We start from the raw sequence: 26,118 nt of genomic DNA on the forward strand, positions 1-26,118 counted from the left end.
AATGTAATTCAAGTGGCGAATGGTAGCACTGTATTCCAAATTCACCCCTCCAACCCTAAAGAGAAAAGAAACACTCAACTGAAACCAAATAAAGAGGAATAAACACAAGTAATTAATTAGTCAGGCTGAAAGACAACAGGAAATCAGTTTTTATTGAGGGACAGCAGTCTACCTTCCTGCCAGTCTCCTATAGCGAAGGCACCTCCTCCAGTTAATATACAAGGGAGACAGGATGGTTGAAGTCAGGGGGCAAAACTGCATCCTTGCCCCAAACAAAAATAACAGAGGCCCCTTTAAACAATCAAGGATTCTTCACTGCCTGTCCCCCTCAGAGTTTAACGGCTACACAACAGACACATCAAACAGTGGCTGAAGAACACAGAGACCAGGGGTACTCTCCCAAACAAAACTCCCAGCAAGAGAGAAAGCTTCCACGCTGGGGAAGGTGTCCCTGCCGTCTAGTTTCACTCACAGAGAGCGAGTGAGAGAGAAAAATAAGGTCCATTTCAAACAGTGGAGCTCCAGGCTACAAAGGTTGCTAGGGGCTGGGAATGAAAAACAAAAACTACAGCCTCTCCTTAACAGTAATGTGTTTGCTGTATCATTTATACTTGTTTAGCACGCGCAAGATACTGAATTTCCGCTTTAAAAAATGTAATTAGCAACAGAAAAAAAAGTCAACACAATGGAAGGAGTTGTAACACCCCTCTCTCATTTTGTGGAATCTATAAATGATTACGTTATTTGGTGTTCGAAAAGGGGGGCTCAATTCAGGTTCTAAAGATGTCATCGCTAGTTAAAAAAAAAAACTAAATACATCTGGGAAGACCCTCTAAAGAATTAGTTCTATAAAAAGATAATGGCTCAGTGATGAATAGCATATCATCCTACATATTTAAAACAACATCAATCTGAAAAGTTCTAATGCGTTTTATTTTGTATTTACTGTTTTGTACAGCATGTGAGCTTTTAATGTGTTTTTCATGGGATGTTACTTAAAAAGACAAACACGGTGACCCACTGTTACTTTAGTTTACTTTTTACAGTAATGTAAATGAAATATTTCCCAAATTAACATGTTTCCATTGATATAATAAACCTTGCCTACCATTTTACTGAGTTTTATGAGTGAACAATTGCTGTAAAAAATACCAGAAAATGCATTCCTGAACCATACTGTAGATAGTCTTGTGGTTTAGTCTTTTCCAAATGAGAATTGACAACCTATGTAGGCATTACCCTGCAATTAAAACTACTTCTGACTACTCTACAAAGAGATTTAACCACTAAAGCAGTAGCAAGTGTCATTTGACTGCTCTCACCTCAGCTTTTGTTTGTAAGAAAGAGCTGTAGTAAATACATAGCAACCACACTAATTAAAAGGGAGTATTACTGTATGTATGCTGTTCTTATTCATCAGCGTTAAGCCCAGTTGAAATACTGCCTGTGTGCGGCTGCTTTAACTTATGAACTGAGGGGTGACACTCAGTCGTGGCGTGCCAGATTAGCTGCTGTAATTAAATGTGAGGAACAGATTCAATTAGCAGATATTGGTGACATTCATTAGCAGATATTGGTGACATTCAGCACAATTGGTGCAGGGGCTGGGGAGGTGTGACACCTTTAGGAAAACACAGAAACAATCAAGCAACACACATCTGCACAGTAAGATTAATAAAAGGAGTGTTTTTACTGTAAGTGATCCTTGAAACAGAGATGGCAGGTCGCTTGTCTCCTTGCTCTCCAAATGGGTTGCAGCATCCCCTGAGGAACTCCACAATGATCCTCACATTAAGATTTTTTTTTTCAATCTGTTTATGGCAATGGTATTTCAGACCAAAATCCTGTACTTCAAATCTAGTGTACTCGGGAAGCACCTTACTACAAATATCTGAAAATCGCCTATTAAAAATTTAGGAATGACAGGAATCCATATAGCTAGTATTTTGATCTGATCTGTTTCCCTTCTCTAGGCTTGAGTTTTACACTTCCTATAATTAAACAATGAAAACAGCTAACCTGTTATAGCATTGGAAAATCCATTCAATTTACTTTAATTGGCAAGCAATTATCTCCACAAGCCTCTGCCCACCACCACCCACCATAACAGCCCACCCAAGGAGGACTCTTGGGGGGAGGAGGGTGGGGGGAAGGGGGGAGTTGGCCGATTGCGGCCGGTGTACGTTGCCAGTGTAGGGGTACTATTTATCTCAACAGAACAGCAGCTGCTGAATTGAGAAAGACATAATTGAAAACGACATAAAAATAAGCTGAAAAAAAAAAAAACACAAAACAAAAAAAAACTTTAAAGTCATGAGACAAGAAGTCGTTGCCCAGCGCATAGTGATGTTCCAAAGCTAACAAAGAAAATGTTAAACCCAACAGGAAACACTATGAAATGAAATGGTTTGTTTTTACTGTTTTAAATGAGAAAACCAATGATTAAGGCAATAACTCAAGTCTACTGTCTCTATATCCCAAGAAACGTAAAGAATGCGTACAGCAATATGGCAGTAATATCAGGTCAGAAGTCAAGGTCTAACCAATTTGATATGGATTGTTTTTACAGTATAACCCCTAAACTATGAAGTCTAGTTCAAGTTATGTAGCTTTATAAAATTATTGAAACAATGGTTGGCTAATAAGGGGAGCCAGTAAAAACAGGTACTGAATCTTTTTGTGTGTAGAATAATGGATTTTAAAAACCTTAGTTAATATATCTTTAAATTCCTGGTGACATTTCAGCAATCTTGAGTGACTTATTCCTGCAAACAGCATTACCACTCGGTAAATACCAACACAAGAGGATAAAGAGAGGACACATGCACGCTCTTCCCAGTGAAGGATTTATTGTGACATTAATACTGTTGTCAGTGTCACTCTGATAAAGTGCTGATGTTTGTGTACTAGCTCCCTTGCTGACCCACCTTATCTGCCATCATTAACCCTTTGTGACAGCTCTCCTCGCTCCCTCAACTAATACTGCATGCACACAGCCTGGCGAGGAAGACACAGAGAGACTGGATATCCACTCAGCATGCAGGCCTGCTCATCCGAAAACATAGTTGTCCCTATACTTAGATGGGAGTAAATGCACAGTCATGGCTAAATGCCGGAGTGAAAAAATGCTGCAGCAACAACTCGTGATGACAAATGGACGTGGTTTTGGAAATTTATCCAAATGACTGTATAAATTGCCCTGCTTTGTTACCACTACAATAACATATTTTCTATAAGGTAGTGTATGCTTTCTGAAAGTATTAGGTCATCTTAAGAAGTGTTCCATATGGTAAAAAACAAAAACAGAAAAATCGATTGATATACGTTAACGTGATCACCTAACTTGGATTAGAATACAATAGTGAAATCTGACCACGTACTGTATGGTATACACAGTAACTTTGTACCAATCATACCAATCATCCTTTATTAGACCTCTGAGATGCCGCCAGCAATCGCACTTGGTAAATGGCAAGTTAAGTCATTAAATATTGGCTCCACCGTGAGACTTTAAATGGACAACCACCGCCAGATTTTTTTCAACTAAAATATTTTAACTGACCCTAACAGAGTTGCTACTGGTTGCTAGGGAGACCACCTCTTGTCAGGCTCTGTTAACATTCCATTGGTTGGCCTTTTTTGCGTATCTGTACCTTCACTTCCATTCCCTGGCAAAAAATATGGCTACCAGACAAACAAAGTTGTAACTTTTTTTTCATTGTACGGTGTAGCTGCAAGACTGTATAAAATAGTCACAATATAGTTAAATATGTAGCCTAATGTGGGTAATGATATACATATGGTATATATATATATATATATATATATATATATATATATATATATATATATATATATATATATATATATATATATGATTAATTTGCTTTGAGATTTCATGGGTTTGAAGAGGTATAGATAAAGACTATAGTGGTAGATATGGTGCTTGTAATTATCAGGATTGATTTCAAAATATTTGGGTCCAACCGCCGAGTATTTGTAAGACGCAGAGAGGGGGAGCGCATGAGTTCTGCATGTGTGGTTCCTACTGTCAAGCATGGAGGAGGCAGTGTCATGGTCTGGGGTTGCTTTGCTGGTGACAGAGTTGGTGATTTTTACCAAGTCCATGGCAAGGTCAACCAGCATGGCTATCATAGCATACTTCAGAGGCATGCCATTCCATCAGGATTATGGCTAGTTGGGCAGTCCTTCATTCTTCAGCAAGATAATGACCCGAAACACACTTCAAAGTTGAGCAAGAACTATCTGGTGAAAAAGGAAAGTGAAGGACAACTCAATCTAATGACCTGGCCTGCCCAGTCTCCAGACCTCAATCCCATAGAACTTGTATGGGACGAACTGGACAGAAAAGTCAAAGCAAAGCTACCCACAAGTGCCCTACATCTCTGGGAATTGCAGCAGAAGAGCTGGGAAGACATGTCGGTGATTTCCTGCTGAAACTTGTTAACCGAATGCCTCATGTTTGTGAGGCTGTTATTAAGGCAAAGGGTAGCTATTTTGAGGAATCCAAGATTTACAGACAATTTTCAATTTTCTTGAACATTGCTTTGATACTCCTTGTGTTTTGTTTTGTATATTGTAACATGTGTTTTCATTTTCAAGTATTTACAGAAACGTATACGACGTAAAACATTATGAAAAAAAAAAGTTTCCAGCAAGTGTACTCAAACTTTTGACTGGTTTACCAAAATCTAAGAATTTCAGAAAACTATAAAACCATCAAGAGTCTTAAAACAGTTATATAGGCTATGAGAGCACCTGAGTGGAAATGAAGCAGTTACCAACTTGGTACCAGCGTGATTTATTTTTATTACAGCTTAGCAATGCAAGGTAAGAGAACCGTAAATTATTTCTGAAACAAAGTGGAGGTCTTCATCAGACCTATTACCTATATGGCCTCTGGCAGGGCTAGTGGCTGTATGGTGACAGTGAAGACTTGGAAGATAAGGGATAGCCATCCACACTGCTACCTGATCTGGCTTGCTCCAGGATAGCACAGAAATGAAAGAGAGGGAGCAATCAGGAGGGGGTGGAGGTGGCAAATGAGTGATATTGCTGAGTCAGAAATCTTCTCCCGAATGCCACACTTATGTCTTACCAGGCAATTAGAGCTGTCTCACTAAACATGATCATTAAAACTACAACTCGCTTCAATCTACTGACCCATGCAGAGCCTTTAGAACTACTTCTTCTTCTCACACAATCTCAAGCACGTATGCTCGCAGAGGCATACTTTTTATTGCTAATACTGCAAAAAAATAAACGCAGTATAATCAGGTTTATTTTATATTAAGATACAACAAACCCTATACATACTAATCGTTGTCAGTCTCGTAGGCAAACACCACACTGTGGTGTATTCCCATAAAAGACAACAGCAAGGAATTTGATGAACCAAACACTTTATTAAAAAACAAACAAAGGAACTCAAAGTAGTATAAGCTCACTGTAACGCTACCATTTATCCAGCTCCATTTATTTGAACTTTGAACTTTCGGTATTATAAAGCATCAAAATGCATCTCAAAATAATGCAAAATTTGACATAACACCGTACTTAATACTTTAGAGGTGTCGTGAGGCAGCATTTACACACAGCAGCTGAAGATTAAATTACTTACAGACTGGCTAGAAAATTAAAAGCTCGAAGTCTGAGCATAGTTAAATATGGGAATATTTCAGTTTTGAGGTGGCTGATGGAATATAACAAGACCTTGTTTTTCTCCATGGATAGTGTGAAACAAAGCAACACTATTGGTCTATTTCCATTTAAAATTAATTGAAATAAAAAAAAACAGTATTCAGTTGAAATAGACCAGGATTTATACTTCATTTCTATATCGTTTGAGTCTCATGTCACAGTGTGTTTGTTTTCTTTATAAACACCATTTTAATTGCATTGCATTTTTATTGAAGTTTCAATTTGAGCTCTAAGTCTCTTGCGTGTTGCTTTCTACACTGTATCACTGACATAATATATAAGAAAACAATTATTTAAAAAACTGCATTTTATGTTTTATTTGTAAGCAACAGCTGGGGAATCCTCCAGCACCGTGGGGCAGGGCAACTAAATATTTAACAGCCTCATCAGAGAAATACGCTGTATGGTCTTTGGAGAGGACCAATTCTTCTGCACAATTTAGGGCACATCTCTGGTCTAAATGATGCTCCTGCACTAATGTGCCTGGGAATGAGAGTAATCAACTGTTACAGTAATGTATCAGGCAGGTCCAAGGGCACAGTCCCCGGGGTCAGCTTTAACACAATAATTGTCTCCTTAATTACAACGGAGGCGTTAGATCAAACTGTCACTCAGGTGGTTCATCCAGCTGCTATCTGTCACCCCAAAAAACAATCAGGAGCCATGTGATGGGATCCATTCTTTTATTAATAGCCTGACTGAAAAATACCCAGTAACCTCCACAATAGCTGCCATATGCCTACCTTACTGCATAGCTTGTAGGAAACTGCTATCATATGTCTTTAGCTGTGTGGAAACTTAAAAAAATATGTTTATGTATACTATGGAATGGTAATATATAAATACGCCTGTCATTGGCCTTTACTGCTGCAGGCACATAGAATTAATTGCAACAAATCACTAACATTAGATTATGTCATGACCCAAAACGACCGAGGGTTAATGAGTAAGTAGCAGGGTTTCAAAAAATAGTGTTTCACATCTGTTTAAATAACGTACCTGGAATTGTTAACACCCTGACAGCTTTTTACACTTGCCTGTTTCAACGATCCATGATGTGATATGGAACACACTCTTCCTGCAGTGATTTAAAGGACAGACCCCAGTGCACTAGAGCGTACATTTTGAAGAGCTTTGAACAGACTTTATAGTTATGGATGTTTGTCAGGATGTTAACAATGAAAAGAAAAACTGCATGCATGTTATTTAAACAGTCGCAGCAACACATATGGACAATAAAGCTATATTTTTCAGAACCACAAGTTAACCATTTTATTTAACTTAATATTTCTTTTAGTATAGTTTTATCCTGATAAGGGAACTGTCCTAACTTACTGGATTAGTCCATTTTTTGTTTTTAAAGCACACGAGAGGCATTGTGTTGCACCAGAGGGTTTTAAAATGGTGTGTTACAAAAAGCGACACAAAAAAGACAGAGGCCCTGCAGATGGTGACCTTAATTTTGAAGCTGACTTCATATTTATGATGGTGGCCACAAAGAAGGGTAACATTAGCCTTTAATCTTTCACATGACACAATACACCAAAGAGATCATTGCAGAAATAGAGGCACAGTGCAAGCCATTTTATGTCGGGTTTGAGAGTTAATGGTTGTAATCTTTTCTTCCAGTACACCTGCACTGCAGGTTGCTGCTGCTTAACTAAGCTATTCAGTCTCTTAACCAAATTTTGATTACAAGTTTGGAAAATTTAGAACAAACTCTAGTCTGGTTAAACTCCCATTAGGCCTCACTTAAAATCCTCAAGTACCCAAGCCCTATAAAAATGGAGACATCATCACATCATTTAGAAACAGGATGCTCTCTCAGTGTGACCCTCTTGTATAAATGCACTCATATCAATAAAACAGGTAAACCAACCAGTGGAACTGTAATCATCTATGCCAGAAATTCCAACTAAATTCTGAAGAGCCCGAAGAGGAGCATGACTTCAGAAAAGGGGGTTGAGTCATCGATCACCTGGCGGGATTGATAGCCCACAGAGTAACCACTCAATCTGGGCATGTCAGTACATAGAAAGAGTTATGCATTTGGCTAGCATGATACTTTGTCTTTATCCCAGGCCAACTGGCTAAAGCAGTTTTGGAGGAATGGTCTAGCATCCCTACTGGAGTCTACTAAAACCTGATTGAATATTGGTGCACAAGTGGGAAGAGTATTTGAAATAAAACTCATGATGTTTAAGAGCTCCAGTCCAGTTAATTTTGTCACTAAGACAGGATTACTGAGTGAATGTTTACTCCAATCTTTCACAGTTTATCATTACATGCACTGTGCTTAATCATAAGCCAGGCATTCTTTATCTACCAGTTTACATAAGGGGGGTGAGGGTATCTTATGTAAGATGTGCTTAAGATCAGGGAAGCAAAACAATTGTAAACATTTTCTGTGCTACAAAAAGATGAATGTCCTACAGTAGCCCAGTCAAAGTCCTGATCTCAATCCCATTGAGAATCTGTGGCATTATTAGAAAATTGCAGTCCACAAACATCATTCAACCAACCTGAACAACTTGGAGCAAATCTGTCAAAAACAATGGGCCAAAATCACTCCGACACTGTGTGCAAAGCTAGTACATACTTACCCCAAAAAACTTAAAGCTGGGTTGAATACTTATGCAAGCAAGATATTTCCGTTTTTTATTTTTCTTAAAAATATTTCCCAACATAAAATCAATGTCACCTTACAATAATTGATTTTGAGTTTAAGTGTTTTAAAATAAAATATCGAACAGAACGAAATTTCAATGTACCATTTGTAATTCAGTGATATGAGAGAATTGGTCAGGGGTCTGAATACTTTTGCAAGCCACTGTGTGTGTGTATATATATATATATATATATATATATATATATATATATATATATATATATATATATATATAATAAATATACGTAAATTAATTAATTGAGAAGAAACTCTCTTTAAACACAGGTTTGCGAGATAACTGCCCAACTAAATATGTAATCAATAAATCAATCAATAAATCAATAATAAATAATATAAATGTAAAATTATGGATGTAGTGAGAATCCCAACAGTGGCTTGTTTCACAATAAAAAAAAAAAAAACCCTGCGGACCCCAGTAATGTTGTTGAAGCTGACACCCTGGGATCCTTCAAGAAGCTGCTTGATGAGATTTTGGGATCAATAAGCTACTAACAACCAAACGAGCAAGATGGGCCGAATGGCCTCCTCTCGTTTGTAAACTTTCTTATGTTCTTATGTTCTTAATCTACCAGCACCACTGGGGATGTTTAACCGTGAGAATTCAGCTCCATTGATTATATAATTATATAAAATTATTATAATCCCGGACTGTTAGATTAAGAATACATACAATGGTAGCACTTGGAGAATGAGAGGCTACACGGGACACAGACAGGGACAAACCACTTTGCCATTAAACGTGGCACTGTAACATGCATAGGAATGCTTGTGGCTTTCCAGATATATTTTTATACTGCTGTCAGCACACTGTAGATTCGCACTCTGTGCTATAATTATTTGAATACCACCTAACTGCTATTATACTGAGAAGATTCTATATGTAGCAGGCTTTTCCCAATAGGCAACATTACTGCTAATGTCATTAGCTGGCATGTTTTATGTTTTTAATTGTATTTAAATCACAAAATAATTTTTAATTCATTTAAAAACTTGTCAAACAGTACAATGAAATACAATTACCCAACTGCCTAGTTTACACAGCAACACAGTACATCATAATGACAAAACATTTAAAAAAAATAATAAAAACATTAATTAAAAAAAAAAAAACATCGGAAAGATGAATTAAGGATTACCTTTAAGGCAAATGCATTCATAAAACTGCTAATAAAATCATAATGTATTAATGTGTGAACTTAGGATGCAAAAGTAGTAGGAACTGCTACTGGACAGTTTGAGATTGGAAGAGCTAGACTGAAGTGGTGTCCTGGAGCCATACCTGGAGCTGTCTGAAGTGGGTTTGGTGTAGCCCTCAACCAAGGCCTCCCAGACACTGTTGGCCAAGGCGTTGCCGATAGCCGTCATCACCATGCTGAGCTCCACTGGCCAGTCGTCCAGGTCTAGAGAGCGCACACGTGACAGGTGTGTGCCAAGGTTCCGGTGGATTCCAGAACATTCGATACAGATCAGGGCGCCGAGGTTCAAACTGGCCCAGTCTGGGTCTGTTTAAGACAAAAAACATTGAAATAAGCAGTATCAGTACAACCCTCACACATCTTCTGGCTTTGGCCTTAACATAGGTGGGGTATTCATTATAACAATAGTTACAGAGACAAAACATGTTACAAGCCAAATTCTCAATTTTCTACTTACTAGGCCCCTCACAGTCCACACAGAAGCTGTTCCCTCTGACATTACGGATTGACTGGATGGTGTGTGCGTCACTCTGACTGCCCAACCGGGACTGAAATTTTTTAAAAAAAGAGAGTTTTTTTCATTAAAAAGTAAATCGCAAGTAAAAAGGGAAGAGGATAAGGGTGGCGGGAGGAGGGACAGAGAAGGCAGCTTCCATCATTTAAAAAAAATATTAAAATGAAACTCTTTCCCCGCTTCCTGACATGGCCCATGTTCTTATCCTGACACCTGTCGTCTTTAATAACGAGTTCACACACTGCAGTGCACCTGTCTGCAGAGAGAAAGAATGGTGAACATCAGGAGATTGAAATGAGAATCCCTTCAGGTTTTTACTGTGCTTAATTTTTAGCATAGTTGTTTAGACTTGATAGAAATTGCAGCATTGACAATCACTGGAGTTTGCTGGGCAGAGCAGGTGGTTTTTGCTTTTTTTAGCTGGTTGTGCTGTTTCAGGAGGCTTGGTGCTGGCTGAGGAGCTGGTTAAACTGGTTCAAGAAAAAAAAAAACTGGTTTATTAGAAATCTCTTTACAGTAAAGTTCTAAACTTATCTGTTTTCTACACTCCTAAATTGATATTTGCTGTAAAGTAGTAACCTGCATTTGGTGTATTTTAGAAATACAGTACCATCTTTAACATGGTAGGGAAAACCCTGCTAAAACTTCTTGAACAACTTGGGTACAGTAGTTTAGATCCTCACCTTGTTTTTGCTGCTTTCACATGACTGTAAACTGGCAAAGATCTGGCTCTCGATAGCCTGGACCCAAGACTCCCTCTCATCATAGGTGGATGCCTCAAAATGCCACATCTGACCAGTCAGCGACACAATATTGAACTCAAACGACTCCTCTTGCTCTGGAGAGGAAAGAGTTAAGTTTCAGTCAAAGCCTTGTCTGTAGTTAAAGCCACTGTTAATTACAATCAGTTCTTCAGCTGCAGAGTTTTAAGCCTGAGTAAAGTTTGGAGGAGAAACAGAAATACTGTATTAAAATCATACCAAATTTATTCTAAAAATAAAATCAAAGTCTCAATTCAGCTATGAACATCCATCACAGACAAATTCTAACATGTTCTCTCTTTCTCTTGTACTGTACGAATTACTTTTCATAAGCAGTCAATTTCATCTTACCACCCATGCATTGCTCATAAAGCTAATTTTCTTCTGTGATATACAAGCAATTACATGCAGAACATAACACATGTTATGTCAGTGTCCCTTCAGTTTGTAATGTCATTATGACCCTAACTTGCATATTAGTCAAGTAATTGCTATTGCTTGTTGCTCTTCAATATAAATTATTATTAACCAAGCTTCTTGAGGGTTTTGGTTTAGTCGTCAAATTACTGCTGCTTTTACTGAGTCAGAAGATAAAACTCTCTTTTTATTAGTGACTACAAGTAGTTACGCCAGCAAATTAGTTAAATAAGCAGAGTCCAAGTAGAATGAATAATAAAAACCTTTCAGTATCAGCACACGCTTGATCTCATACCAAAATGATCTGTAATTACCTAATTAGGGCTATGCAAATAACATCCTCATTTACATAAAGTTACAGTTGCACAGAGCCTCGGGAGCTGCAGATCTTAAACAGGATTACAAGAAAAGCTGACTGGCATATGTAGGAATGGTACAAAGATCTGAAGTTGCACCTACACGTCACATTCCATATGCTGCCCAGCTACATCTGATTCAAATAGTTGAAAATGTAACAACTGTGCAAGTAAGCTCAACCAAGGCCATGGTATGTCAGTCTCCAAATTAAATATCTGAAAGAATTTTGTTTTTTTAATTTGCAGAAATTGAGGATTAGACTGTACTGTGGATGTAATTGAAGTACTACATTTATCCTGGCAAAATAGTGTATACAACAGTGTGGAAAACAGTGCTTAAAAGTGTTTACTTACTGTTTAAAAGTGTTTTGTTTTTTTTTGGTTTTTTTAAAGGTGACAATTTGGTTTAGTTTTCAGGTGGCTCTGATTCCCTATTGCAAGACTGTCTCACTCCTCACAGATCTGCTTTTAATTGTTCTGAAGTCCAGCAGAGAACCACAGCTGAAACAATGAGGCTAGGAAAGATCCCTGGGGGTGAACCAAGGGACATCTCCCATTTTCTTTTCATTAAATAATCATTCCTCACCAATTGTCTTTTTCAAGTTCTACTGGATGACAAGTACGTGTAAATGTGACTTTAATGCTTCAAATGCTTTGAAACAGAACTTTGCCTTCAAGCAGGAAGCAATAATTTAATTAGATCAAAAGCATCTATTATTAATGGATTTATCAGCAAGAATTGATTTTAGGACACAGAATCAATATACAACTTGGAGCCTCAAGCTGTAAATAGAAGACGCGGGTTAAGCAATACATTTAATTAGTAATATTTAAAAAAACTTTTTTTTTTTTTTTTTTAAATTAAAGCCTGCTTTTGCCAAGTATTTCTATTTCTTGGGAGGGTTACCAGCCACCTCACAGGGATCTTCCTCTTGCCTGGATTTATTGCGAGGAGGGACTGTGGCACAGCAAAAAAGGAACGTCACAACGCACGTCCAACTGTTTCACTGCCACAAAAACCGTGGAAGCTCAATTGATTTGTGTCCCAGCATCTGTCTGAGAATCTTTGGCTGAGCTGAGATCTCAAGGTCAGTCAACTCTCACCGGCAGTGCAATATTATTACAAAAAAACTATTCTAAAACAATAAAAAAAAACAACCAAAAAACAACTATTTTAGACTACACCGAGTTGTTTATTGAATGTGCTTGTTGAGTATGAATCAGTTCAGGCCTCACTTGAACCACCTCTACTCATATATTGGATTTTGATAGTTCAACAACCTGACTGGTCATACAGGTATTCCAAGGGATTCAACTAGATATATCTTAAAAGGAGAACATTGTTATATTTGGAGGGGGGGGGGGGGGGGGGGCAGCTTAATTCTAATTCCAGTCCTCAGTGAATACTACCCGCATTCTATTGCACAAGAAAAGCTCATTTGGGTCAGGTGTAAATTAACTGGGAACTCGTATGACTGTGTTGGTGGAAGCAGGGAACACCACATGCATCTGCTGCCTTCCTCCCCAGATCTACTGTACCTCAGCTCCCTTTGTTTTGCTCATTATTAAAATATGTTCCATTGGGTTCCTAAATTAAACACTTTCAATTTCTGATAATAACCATCAGAAGAAAACTAATTTTTTTTTTTTTTTTTTTTTTTTTTTTTTTTTGGCCGACCAGCCGATAAATTACAGGCATTCATACAGGTGATTTGATTAGGGACCAGCGAGAAAGAGGGGTGTGTGTGTGTGTGTGTGTGTGTGTACAAATATACAAAAAGATATAATACAAATTCATCCCTGCTTGGCTGATTTTAAAATTTTCAGACAAGACTTTGCATGTGAAATTGAAGCCTACTGTTAAAATGACTCTCTGTGGCAGACAGGTGATGTGAAAATTAACATACTGCTACCCATTTACTGGCCAGGCAATAGTGCTGCTACAAGTATTATAAACAAGTATGTCAGCAACATACTTCCACGGCCATGCTGTAAATTCACAAATAGAGATATCTGTATGACTAAAGAGTTGATGACCATGACATCCAAAACTGTTAAACAATCAGATGCTTTATTAAAAATTCTAGAAGACAATTAATAAATAAAATGGCAAACATTTCTTCAATGTCTTCAATGTGATGTACAGTATATCAACAATATGTGCATAATAGTATATAATAATAATATCAAAGACAGCAGAGTCAAAATATACCTTAGGACACTAATCCAATCATAAAAAGCAATTGATGTTATTATTATTAAAAAGGAAATGCAATGACCTAGTGGGATGACTTTACAATACTGTAGATGATGAAAACAGACCTTACAGCCAGACTTCCATCTGAGGTTCCTGGTGATCGTTTAAAAGCCAGAGCACTTTTGTTTTCAGAGCCTGAGTGAGGAGGAATGTGGAGAAGCTGCCGCTTGTAATGCATGTTAACCCTGTGACCCCGTTTCAAACAATATACAAGCAACAAGTCCTTTCAAATAAGAGCTAAATTAACAAAGCTGCTGCGACGGGCACGCATGAAGGAACGCAATTTAAATCCGATATGAAGGCGCAGCGCAGTAAAGGGCAAATATGATTTTGCCTTAATTAACACACTGCAATAGAAAGGAAATTAGAAAACATGCTGCACTTCCACTTGCCTGTTGTTGACCTGCTAATGCCCCAGGTTGGAATTAAAGCAGGTTTAATGCCGGAGTCATTATTGTATTTATAGCTGTATCATGAAAATGATGACCTAGCCTGTGCGCATTGCGTGTAACTCTTGGGCTAAAATGAACTGCATAATATACAACAAACCAGAATATCTAAGATATACTGTATTCTTAATAGGCAGATTTACCAGTAAACTCTGACGATGACCATCCCAATAAACATGCACACATACAGATGTGACAGATGAAGAAATACAAAACTACTGGGCACAGGGCCTTCATTGGCCCTTTCATGCACATATCTTGGCATCCCTGAATAGAGACCTTGAAATGCATACAACACATTTTAATGAGTTGTGGTGTTGTTGATTACCTAGTACTATGCTAGTATTACACATCTCCTGCCACTGCTGTGATACAAAATTATAGTTTAAAACTGTACATTGACATATAGTTGTAGTCAAAAGTTCATACCCAAATGGAAATGTGTAATTTCTAGAAATTTTAAAAACAAAAAACTTTAGGAAAAATCTTCTGTAGCAAAACTTTTGCTTTTGTGGATGATGAAAAAAAGAAAAAAGAAATAGATGTCTACAGTTATTTATTTCAGCAATTTCTGTTGTATTCGTACCCTTTGATGCTACAATAGTATTGTCTACAAGGTGCTAGAAATTTAAATATCATAATGCAGAACCTAATTCTAGAAAATGCTGGATTGTAGGTGAACATTCTTAGAGTACAAAAGGGTTAGGCATAGGATGATTGCTGTCATTACCAAGACGGCAATATGATAAAAAGTAAAGAGCTATCTGAAGACCTTACGCAGATAATGATTTATTGTCATAAAGTTGTGGGACTGCGGTTTTCATTGCAGCCATAGGGTCGAGTATTGCACGTTGAAGGTCTCAATGGTCGTAGGTCAAGGAAAAAGCCACTCTTAAGAAAATGTCACAAGCACAATCACTTAATGTTTGCAAAAAGGCATTTGAATGATGGATGTGAGTTCTGGTCTAAGGTTTTGTGGAGTGATGAAAAAAAAATTAGCTATTTGGTCACACTGATAGTCGTTACGTTTGGAGAAAGTCTGGTGAGGCATACAAAGAAAAGAACACCATACCTACTGTCAAGCATGTCGGTGGTAATATCCTTCTTTAGTTCTAATTCATGGCAAAATGGATTCCATAGCATACCAAAATCTATTGGTCAATCATCTGAAACCCTTCGCTACAAAACTTGGTTTAAAGAGCAACTGGATGTTCTAACACAACAACGATCCAAAGCACACATCAAAATCCACTTCAGAATGGTTAAAGAAGAATAACATCAAGGTTCTGGAATGGCAAAGTCCCAATCTAAATCCCATTAAGAATCTTTGGTATGAGCTGAAGGCTGTGCACAAGAGAAGTCCTTGGAATTTGAATGAAATAGAACAATTTTGTGTTGAAGAATAGTCAAAAATCAATAAATCATTGACAAATATCCTAATAATTTAAAATAGGTTATTATTGCTAAAGGTGCCTCCACTAGCTACTAATTTCATTTGCCTTGTCAGGGTGTGAATACTTTTGAATTAGCATTTTTGGAGTTTTGCAAAAAAATTGCTGAAATAAATAATTGTAGATATCTATTTCTTGTAACTTTTTTTGCTCATCCACAAAAGCAAAACTTTTGCAACAAAAGATTTTTCCTAGAATTATTTGTTTTTGAGAAATTTCTAGAAATTATACATTTCCACTGGGGTATGTAAACTTTTGACACAACTGTACATTTAAGTGGATCGTACGTACAGAATTCTCAATGTACTAAGGAATGTATTTACAAAGATTCATCACAATTCTATAAGCGGTTCTCAAGATACATAAAACCCTGACGCAGTAGCCTTTTCACCCACAGCAGGTGTTAAACACCTTACAAAACAATCCTAGTAACATTCTCACAAATCCTACTCTGCTGCTGATTTATGTGTTTTGTTTTTTCTCCAGATTGTTTTCACTTTCAGGTGAAGCAAGGTTATCCTTTTTGCTGCCAAGCATGTATCATTAAATTATTAATGCAACAAGAGAAAACACTTTGTTGTAGTAATAAAATAGTTTTGACAAAAGGAAAAAAGAAACCTGTGGGAGTTCTCCGAGCCACAGGATGAAGAGGAGGATTTATAGGAGCGCAAACTCTTAGTCCTACTCCTACCCCTAGAGAATCGCTTCCTAGTTCCTGGTGTTCCAGGGAGTGGGGACTCTGTTGACGGCACTACAGGGGACCAATGGGGAGAATCATGCTGTGCTGGTGTCAGAGAAGCAGAGCAGTCCCTGGAACAGAGGGCCAGCATGCTATCCAGTGTCCTTTTAGCAAAATGAGCAAAAGATGCCCAGTAAGAAGACTAGTACTGAAAACTGTTGTGCACAGAGTACACAACAATGGAGCACTGGTAACAGTCTTGGTATCAAACCGGACCACTGGTACCGATTTTGGTATGAACAAGATGACTGGTGCCACCACGGTACCAACAAAGGTGAGTGGTACCTACTTTGGTGCCTAACAAATCACTGGTACCGGCTCTGGTACCAATCAGGTCACTAATATCGGTCCCTGGTACCAACTAGGTCATTGGTACTGGCTCTGGTACCGACCAGGCGACTGGGACAGGCCCTGGTACGGACTCCGGTACTGACCAGGTCACTGGCACACGCTCTGGTACTGACCAGGTTACAGGTTCTGGTACTTGCACTGACTGGCACCAGAAGAGCGAGTCACTGGTACCAGGATGGTATCAGGACAAGTGGCATGCAGGTAAAGACAAAAAAAGCCACTGGCAAACTGCAAGCATGCACTATAAAACTGACAGGGGCTGCAGTTGCCTCTTAATTAGTAAAAAATCTAGTAGCCTTTGTTGTAAGTGCAGCAAAGCAAACACAGCAATGGCATACAGACATTCGGAATATTCTCCAGTCGAAAAGGCTCCTGCCAGTTCGACAGCGCAGTGTAGCTAAAAAGCCATTAACACTGGCAGTGCCTCTGTAGCGTGAAAAGCTGACTGGAAAAAACAGAACAAAACAGATTGCTCGCGCAATATACTATGTGTACAGACGGACACTAATACAGAGACAGCTTACGCACACGCTGGATTTCTGAATGAAAAACAGAAAATAATTTTGCACTTTCTAAAATATTCATAATAATACATTCAATTATTCCTTGTTACTTTCCATTAACATTTAAGTCAGATTAACTGTATTTTCAATCAAAAACATGTAAACAATGGGAAATTACCACATATTTTCAAAGGTAATAAAACATAATATAAATGGACGTGATATGCAATTACATTTTTTATCGACATTTGGTTAACATTTAGCAAGAAACCAGCTATTGCATATTTATGAAGTATTAATTTATGCCACGCAATATAAAGCATTACCAACTTTTTATACTGACTCACAAAGAGCCAAACAGCAAGGGAGAGAGTGTGAACTTAAATACTGAATCCGTGGCACACGGCCATGGAGGGGACTTCAATCAGAGCTTAAAGCTAATTAAGAATTGTCGCTCAAAAAGCAAAATTATTTCAAAATATCAAATGAGAGAAAAAGGGAATTAAATCAAGTTATCTCCATAGTTATGACTTAAAGTCAGAGCTCACTCCTTCCTCAGGCAAAGGCTGAAACAGAGAATGTCGATGAGCCTTATGCATCACTCGTATTTGTCTCCTGGGGGCAAAGACTATGTCTGACGCATATGGGGCTCTTAAAGGAGCAGCTTTGATATAAGTGCTCAGGTAATCCGGACTATAAGAGATATATCCTGTTAGGTAATGGTTACGTTTTATATTTGAAAGGGAACCCAACATGGCAAGAGAGAGAGACTTTTTGGGGGAGACTACACACAGTAAAGACCTATATTTTTACTTTATACCTTACTTCCAAACCTTTCCCCTGATTATTACCTCTACAAGGTTTCAGCTTAGAAATATAGGCTAACTGGAGCAAGCACAGAATCACCTCAATATATCACAAACACTACAATAAAGATGCAGCACCCAGCTGGACTATCCTGAGGAAACAAATTCAAATTTCAGTAGTCCTCCAACTGACAGCTGAGTGATGTCCCAAAAGATAGAAAAATCATCTGAAATCCTGTTTGTCCTAAAGGTCTACGATCCTTTTTTTGTAAGGCGTGTCTGGGTGGTTGGTACGCTGGTTGTATAATTTATTTTCAGTTAGGAGGGTGTAAATATATCAGATCATTATAGGGAGCGGTGTTTCTGATTTCTGCAAATTAACAGCCTGTTCAGTAGAACAAACAGAAAGCGCTATTCATAAATGTCAGAGCGCTGCCTCCTCATTTTGCAGATCATTAAACCCAATATTCCTAACCTGTATTAGTGTAATCAGGACAGGGCCATTATACACAGTCAGGCCTCAGGGATACTCCAGCAAAATAGAAAAGAATTGCAAAGAAAACACATACAAGCAGACAAGGAAGCAAAGCCTTAAAAAAAAAAAAAAAAAAAAAGCACTTTAACTCTGATGCACTTGCACTCTGCGACGGCAAATCCTTTCCCCACCCAGAGTCACGCAATCAGAGCTGGACCATTACAGAGGCTCAGGCTCTAGGGAGAGATTTGTGAAATGAGCAAATAGAGGAATGACAATACAAAATGTTGAGATAAACACCCATTATTAGAAGAACCCAATACTTGTGGAGGCAGTAGTGGTATGTGGTTGTGAAATCACACCTAGCTTCTTATACTGCAGATGTTAGCTGAGACACAAGCCTCTTTGTTGCAACTGGTTATAATGGGAGGTACTTTTTAAATTTTTAGGTACTTTTTAAATTTTAGGTATTCAAGCTGATGAACCAATGCAAACTCTAGAGCAGGTTCAGCAAAGAACCACCCAAAGTCATCTTTGTTTGCATTTATATTCTGTTATACAGCTGTTGACATCTGTTTTCAAACAGCTGGCATTCTGAAGGATGAGTGTCTTTGGTTGCATCACCCTTACAAGGGAATAATGAAATCAGATGGATCTAAACATTTCCCTTCCAAACACATTGAATTCTTAAATAACAGATCCCTGAGGGTCTAAGGGTCCCCTGAACAAGAGAGCACAGTAGTTAAAAATCTAAATGTAGAGTCCTGGAGGAGAGCTGTTTCAGTACAAGCCAAAGCCTGGAGAGTCTGGGCTTTGAAAAACACTGTAAGGGATATGGCTATTAGAGCTCCAGGAACAATGGGCATGATCTTCACTAATATGGGATAATCCTGGAGTTTACACTGGGATTAGATATACTTATCCAGACGGCTTAGCTCAGACCTCCGGCAAGCAGGGTCTATGACTGTGCAGGCAGCAGAGCTGAAGCAGTCTGTTCATTAAGCCTTAATACGGCACTGACTGTGTTCAATACAGTGGCTCCCTTCCAAGTCACCTCTCTGCTTGATGATCTTAATCAAACTTAAAGGCTCAAGATGCTATCAACATAATGTACATGACCTTGCAACACATTCATGTCACTATCTGAAGTCTCCACGTACTACAGTATACTCTAGGTTCTGTAGACAAACATCATCAACTCCATGACTCTACTATGTCATAATCTTGCAAAACACATAGCCAGTCCTGCTCACAATAAAGAGCTCAGAAATAGGTGTGGCACTAGTTTGAGTTGAAAAGTTATCAAAATGTAAGATGGTAAGAATTTTGTCTTAACGTTATCAGAAATATGCATGTGAAATATAGATTTTCCCTTCGTGCTTACAGAATAGTAACCATACAGTGTAAGAATATTTATTTACTATTCAGTATTTATTCATAGTCTAATCCAAATGCACATTAGTGTTGTACACATTATAGTAGTCTATACCAGTGTAGTGATTTATTGCACACTGCTGCAGCGCTTCCTGTTATGGGTTATCCGAGTGCTCACCAACATTTAAAATATGTTCAAGTTAATATGTTTAACATTAAAATGTAAAATGTTTAGGAAATGAAATATAATCCAACATCACTATACACTCAGAAGTTAACTTATATTGTACTTACACTTACTGTAAAGGAAGCACCTCAATTCTCCATTTGGGACTAATAAATGCGAATACTGTCACTCATTTGCAAACCTGTCCATCTAAATGTGTACTCTCCCTCTAACTCAAACAAGCGCACTTCAGTACAGTGCTGTAAAATGCACAAAACAATGAACATTTTACACACTTTTTAAAAGAAATACATTAATGACAGTCCCTGACAGTTGGCATTAATCACAGACACCGCCCCAGAACAAAACTCTTTATCGGCCATCAATTTTCCCGTGGGTTTTAGACCTAAAAAACGAAGACAAAAAGCCCATCATTGGGCGGCCGCTGCGAAACACATTAAGGGGCTGTCAGCGGTCTCGCCATGCATCCTGCATCATTCTTTAAGCACATGAGAAGTTCATTATCCCTGGGCGCTCCGGCTATGACAGAGGAAAAGGGATTAGGGGATGTCTGAAAGGTGCATTACTGGGAGGTAACTGTTAAATCCCATTTCAATATCAGACAAGAAGTGCAGTTCATATTGTACAGATATCACTTGACTATGACTGAGGGTCTTGCTTAGGTTAGGAGACAGATATGGTACAAACCCCAATGAACATTATTACTGAGTGCTTAAAACCTTGTTTTTTGCACTACAGTTAATACAACAGGGCTAATGCAATAATGCTGTCGAAGGAAACCATTATACTTAATTTTAAAATACATATAGCAGAACCACATGGTGCTATGACAACACCCCAGTTTTCAGGCTACAACCACAAACTCTGTCCTGAGTTTTAGGGTAGAACCTCAGGTTTATTTGGATCGCTTCCTCTGGGTTAAATGTTCCAGACTGTCTACTTCCTATAAGGCAAGACCTTAACATGAGGCAAATTCTGAATTAAAAAAAGTAGTAGTGTACATTTTTTGTATATATTGCATTTGCTTCTATAGGTGAAATGTTTTGAGATCATCTCAGTTTTGTCCTGATGCCGTAACTTTTCAGAGGCTCCCTTGCATGTCTTGGCACATCCCCATTAACACGGCAACATTTTTTTTTTTTTTCAAAAGGCAACAGCTCCTTTGATTTATGATACTTCAGAACAACTAAAATTCAATTTCTCTGTGCATTCTCGGGCTTTGATTACCTCGTAAATGAGATAAACTGATAGCAATTTATTCAAAGATATAACCACCTTTCTTCTTTTTTTTCTTTTGTTAAAGACAGACAACCTGGGATTTTATAGATGAGTGACTCAGATATTTAAGCAATATGTCTGTATTCTGGAATCGCTCACTAGAATAGACATGCAGATACTAATAGGATATTTATAAAAAATGAACTGAAGATCCCAGAATTCTAAATGAAGTGCTGATTATATTTTAGTAAATACATAAGATTAATTTATTTTTGATTGCAAAACATATTTAGCGTTGTAGCACATGGATAGATATAAATCTAATTTAGTTTTTCTGATTTTTTATAGCCAAAAACTAGTATTCATCATCAAAACACAACCCAAAACGTGGACGTAGTAACATGTAGATGTACTAGAATACTTAACATCTTGCAACCATGTGTACATTACAATGTACATATTTCTCCATAGGTTATTACTGTTTCCTAAAAATTAGTACATTTATTTGGGTGTCAGTTATAGCTCAAAGTGGAATGGAATTTAATGAACAGAAATCTTTCCAGTCGTAAGTGGATAGAGATAGAGACATCTCTATACTGTCTTAGATATATACACACACACACTGCAAAAGTTCAAAAGCTTTAAATCGCAAGTTATTTAAAAGGCAGCTATGCTTGTAGCTAAGGTTGCTCTGAATGTGTTCCAAACAGAATATTAATAGCAAAGAAAACAAGAAATATGGTAAAAGATAGCTGATGTTATTTGGCATTTTATACAATAATAGCATTGAATAATAGCATAGAGTTCTACCTGAAACTTTGTGTTTAAAAAGCTACTATTGGGATTGTGCTACTGCAATAAAAATTTGATGCCTAAAAACAGTCTGAAAAAAACAGGTCTTTAAATAACTCCAACTTTGTGAATGAGCCAACATTTCTTAACGTTGTAGAACGTTTTAACTTCATTTGTTTGTGTTTACATTTTATATATATATGGATATATATATATATATATATATATATATATATATATATATATATATATATATATATATATATATATACACACACATATATTCATTCTACTTCTTGTCTTTAACGTCACGGTAATGCAGGCAGCCATGACTGACAGAACGTCTGAATTGCCGAACTGGTTCGAGAATCAGACAGCAACTAGGTACATGCATTGAGTTTCTAAAAACTGTATTATAGAAACCAGGGGAGTCTTGGAGACCACCTCATTTACAGCATCAACTACAAACACTAAATGATTTCATAGAGCATGTGAATATTACAAGCCATTATAAAACTAACTTAACATGATAATATTTTAAATGTGTGTTTGTCTAAAAAAAAAAATGTATTAAAAAAATATGCAGTTCTTGGGCCAGCCAACTGGCTGTTTAATTTTCATTCACTTTTTTTGCAAGTAGGTTTTTAATATCAGTAAGACTGGGCTTAGATTTTTAGTAGTGAAAGGAAAATTAATGATCAATGTAGTCAATAAATCTGGGTCTTATAAACAAACAAACAAAAATTACTCCTTAATCTGAAACTTTATGCATGGAAACCACTGTAAAAGATTGGCTTTCCAAATCCCTCAATTCCCCAATTCAAATTAGTAACTGGTACATGATTCCTTGCTTTTAGATCTGCAGCCCCCAATCCTCATTAAGAAAGATTAAAAGAATGTGTACAAACTTCAACGGCACTTGACCAGTTTAAGGTATTACACTCAGCTGCTCAGTTTGCTTTAAAACAAACAGACAAACACACCATGTATCAGCACAGCATTACTGCTGTAGCTACCAACCCTTAAACCATAAATAATCTCGTCATCACCTGTGTGAACACATTGCTGCCCCTATGATTTTGTCAGCTGCATTTGCAATCTGTCACTGCGATTAACCTGGCAAAGTCTCGAAAATAAATGATCCCTCCGTTCACTCTTTTATCCCCTAGTCTTGATTGATGCTGAAATTGTTTTGTCCGACTCCTATTATAGCCCCCGCGTTCAGGCAGGCGGGCAGGAAGAAAGAAAGAGTGAGACTAATCTAATCAGTGGAGATAATGGGAGCGGGAAGCAGCTGAACTCTTCACAACGGCCCTCATACAATACGCAGTCATGAGCCTGACATGGTGGGAACTTGAGGAGAAACAGTTTACACTCACTCTGCCCTGAGGAAGTACCATATAAGCCTTTCCGTTTTTTATTTTAATTTGGGTATTATTTATTTATTTTGTATTAGAACAGTAGCTGGAGCTCCCTAATGGGAATGGCAGGGCGCTCAGAAAGCAGGGCCTGAGCACACCGCTGGAAATTCAGTGGAGACACATTTAGAATATGACAGCAGTGATGTGTGCATGGAATAGGTTCCCTAGCCACATTGTTGATGCTAAATTATTGGGATCTTGTGTTCTTTAAGACTAGACTTGGCAAAGTATTTAGATCAATGAGTTGTTAGGAACTGTAACATAGGCAAAATGGGTAACAGCTCAGGGTGGGGAGTAGTTAAAAATCAGGAAATAAAGATATTTGTTATGCTGTACTTCCCATGAGCAGAAATCCAAATGTTAGACGTCTCCTATTTTCCAATGTATTTAGTCCTCATAACTATGGTTGTACAATTTGACAAGGCAACAAACTTGACCTTACTTGATTTCTGTAATTGTACTTATTAGATCTATACTGTCTAAGCTTGTCTAACTGCTGCACCATACTTTTTTTATCACAAGTTAAGAATATCCCATTCAGGCCTTTCTGTACAGACCAATTTCAAAGCCCCAGAACACAGCCTAGGATGCTTGTGAAAGCATGGGTGACAGCCTATGCCATTCTAAAGCTAGAATGAGCTGGTGATTCTCAAAAGCAAAGCAGTTTTAAATTGCAGCAACTGTAACAGTTCAAGGAGTGAAGTTGAAGCTGCTTCCTCTCCCTCTCTGCCTACCTTCATTGCCCGTCGTGGGCCCATCTGGTTTCGTTGCACCTGTGCTCTTTTTCCGCCTGTGTTTCTTGCGGTTGGCGTGGGGAGATGGTGGGGGATCCAACTTTGGGCTGGTTGTGCATGACACAATGGGGCTGGAGCACAGAGAGTCTGCGGTCCCATTAGCTGTGAAAACATCAGAAGAATTCAGTGAAATATTGCACACTTGATAAATACTGTCTTAAAAGGAGTGCCAACCTAGGTTTTAAATTCAATTTTCTTGCTGCATGTTTGCACATGCAATATTATTCATTTCTGGCCAAAATCCTAATCAGAGATGAAATGCCAACAATGCTAAATAATTAATTCTGTATAGACCTTAAAGTCATTCCAGTTATACAAGACCTGGTATTACAGGTGTTTTGATATGTGATGCATGTTGTCAGAATCAACAACATGCTTGAATAACTTTTTGAAAGGTGTTTTCATTTTGATCTACCCCTGTTGGCAAATTATTATCTAATCATCCCATGTACTTTAACATAGTTCTGAAAGCTTGAGTACATTTTGTGACACTTAAGTTGGTCAAATAAAATAAAAAAAGAACCCTGGAAAATATCTTGAACTATGTTTGCTTTAGGCCATCAATATGGGGATAATAAAACAAAAATAAGAGAAAAAAAGCAGGAGCCATTAGAAAGGCTGTCAGAGAGATCTGAGGTAAACGCCGCGCCTGGTAATAAATGGTTATGTCGGTAGCAGAGGGGGAAGCTTTCTGTCATGAAGGGTAGAGGACTGGATGCAGGTGATGCCTCTTGTAAGTGATTTTATAAATGTGATATTAACCTGCTCCCCAGTTCAGGAGGGGGGTTGCGTCATCAGAGCCACCATTGCCTGAGCCTGTGACTGAGTTGAGCTCCAGTACACCCTTAGGACAGTCATTACGTTTCACAGACAGCTGGGGTCAGGAAGGCCAAATGAGTCGCACCCACATTGGTCTGCTAAGCCCCAGCACAACACTGGCAGTGCTTTATTGTTTAACATAAAAGGTTTGTTGTAGTGTCAAACTGCATTTATTTAATGTGGCTTCGGTTGAAAGAAGGGGGTTACATCCCAATGGATGCACATTTCATAATTAATGTGATCGCTGCTATTAGCCCATGTACAATACCATCCCTAATTTGGTCATTAGTTATTCTGACAGCAGAGCCGGTTCCTATCTAAGAGTGAGCTGGGCACAGCAGGGGACAGCAGACCCAAAGTGGTCAATCCCAGAGCACCCACAGCTACAGGCCACGCTGCCTGTTTATCTGGGAGCTAAGAGAAATCTAAAATACTTTCTTCAGCTGTAGGATTGCTGTTTCAATAGTAAATTCAGAGTGCTTGGATACATCAGTCTGGGATGTGCTTGCTGTTGGTCAGGCTTCATTAGTGGCTTTGTGAAATAAAAGAAGTTTCTTCCTGCAAGTTACTTATTTGGAAATGATTTCCCTTACAGTACGGCCAAGTTACAGCCCCTCACCTCTCCGAGAGGATGTCCTGTTGCTTCTACCCAAGTTTTCCAGCTGGGGTGAGCAGACAAGAGATGACAGACTTGCTCAAGGTTGGCTGAGCTGGGACTGACACTCTGGCTCACTGCCTCTGGTTAGTGGTATCAGAGCAGAGAATATTTCAATGGTAATTCATTTAATTTAAACTGCTGGATGAACTCCTTATTTAAATACACATACA

General features: G+C 38.1%; 1 protein-coding gene across 4 annotated transcripts in view; it reads right to left on the bottom strand.

Moving 5' to 3' along the window:
• The window catches only part of LOC121314324 (arf-GAP with GTPase, ANK repeat and PH domain-containing protein 3-like), a 220,710-nt gene that overhangs the window by 13,596 nt on the left and 180,996 nt on the right, over positions 1–26,118 (bottom strand). For 3 of the 4 annotated variants that reach the window (XM_041247452.1, XM_041247450.1, XM_041247449.1), the window contains 4 exons: positions 24,412–24,573; positions 10,804–10,958; positions 10,064–10,154; positions 9,690–9,912 (listed from right to left, as the gene is read on the bottom strand). In XM_041247452.1, the coding sequence (XP_041103386.1) occupies positions 9,690–9,912; positions 10,064–10,154; positions 10,804–10,958; positions 24,412–24,573 (631 nt within the window). Of the gene's footprint in view, positions 1–9,689; positions 9,913–10,063; positions 10,377–10,803; positions 10,959–24,411; positions 24,574–26,118 lie in introns of those variants that run through there. The other variant, XM_041247451.1, reaches the window with a different exon arrangement.

This window comes from Polyodon spathula, chromosome 4, assembly GCF_017654505.1.
Source record: "Polyodon spathula isolate WHYD16114869_AA chromosome 4, ASM1765450v1, whole genome shotgun sequence".
In the NCBI taxonomy this organism is placed as follows: Eukaryota; Metazoa; Chordata; class Actinopteri; order Acipenseriformes; family Polyodontidae; genus Polyodon; species Polyodon spathula.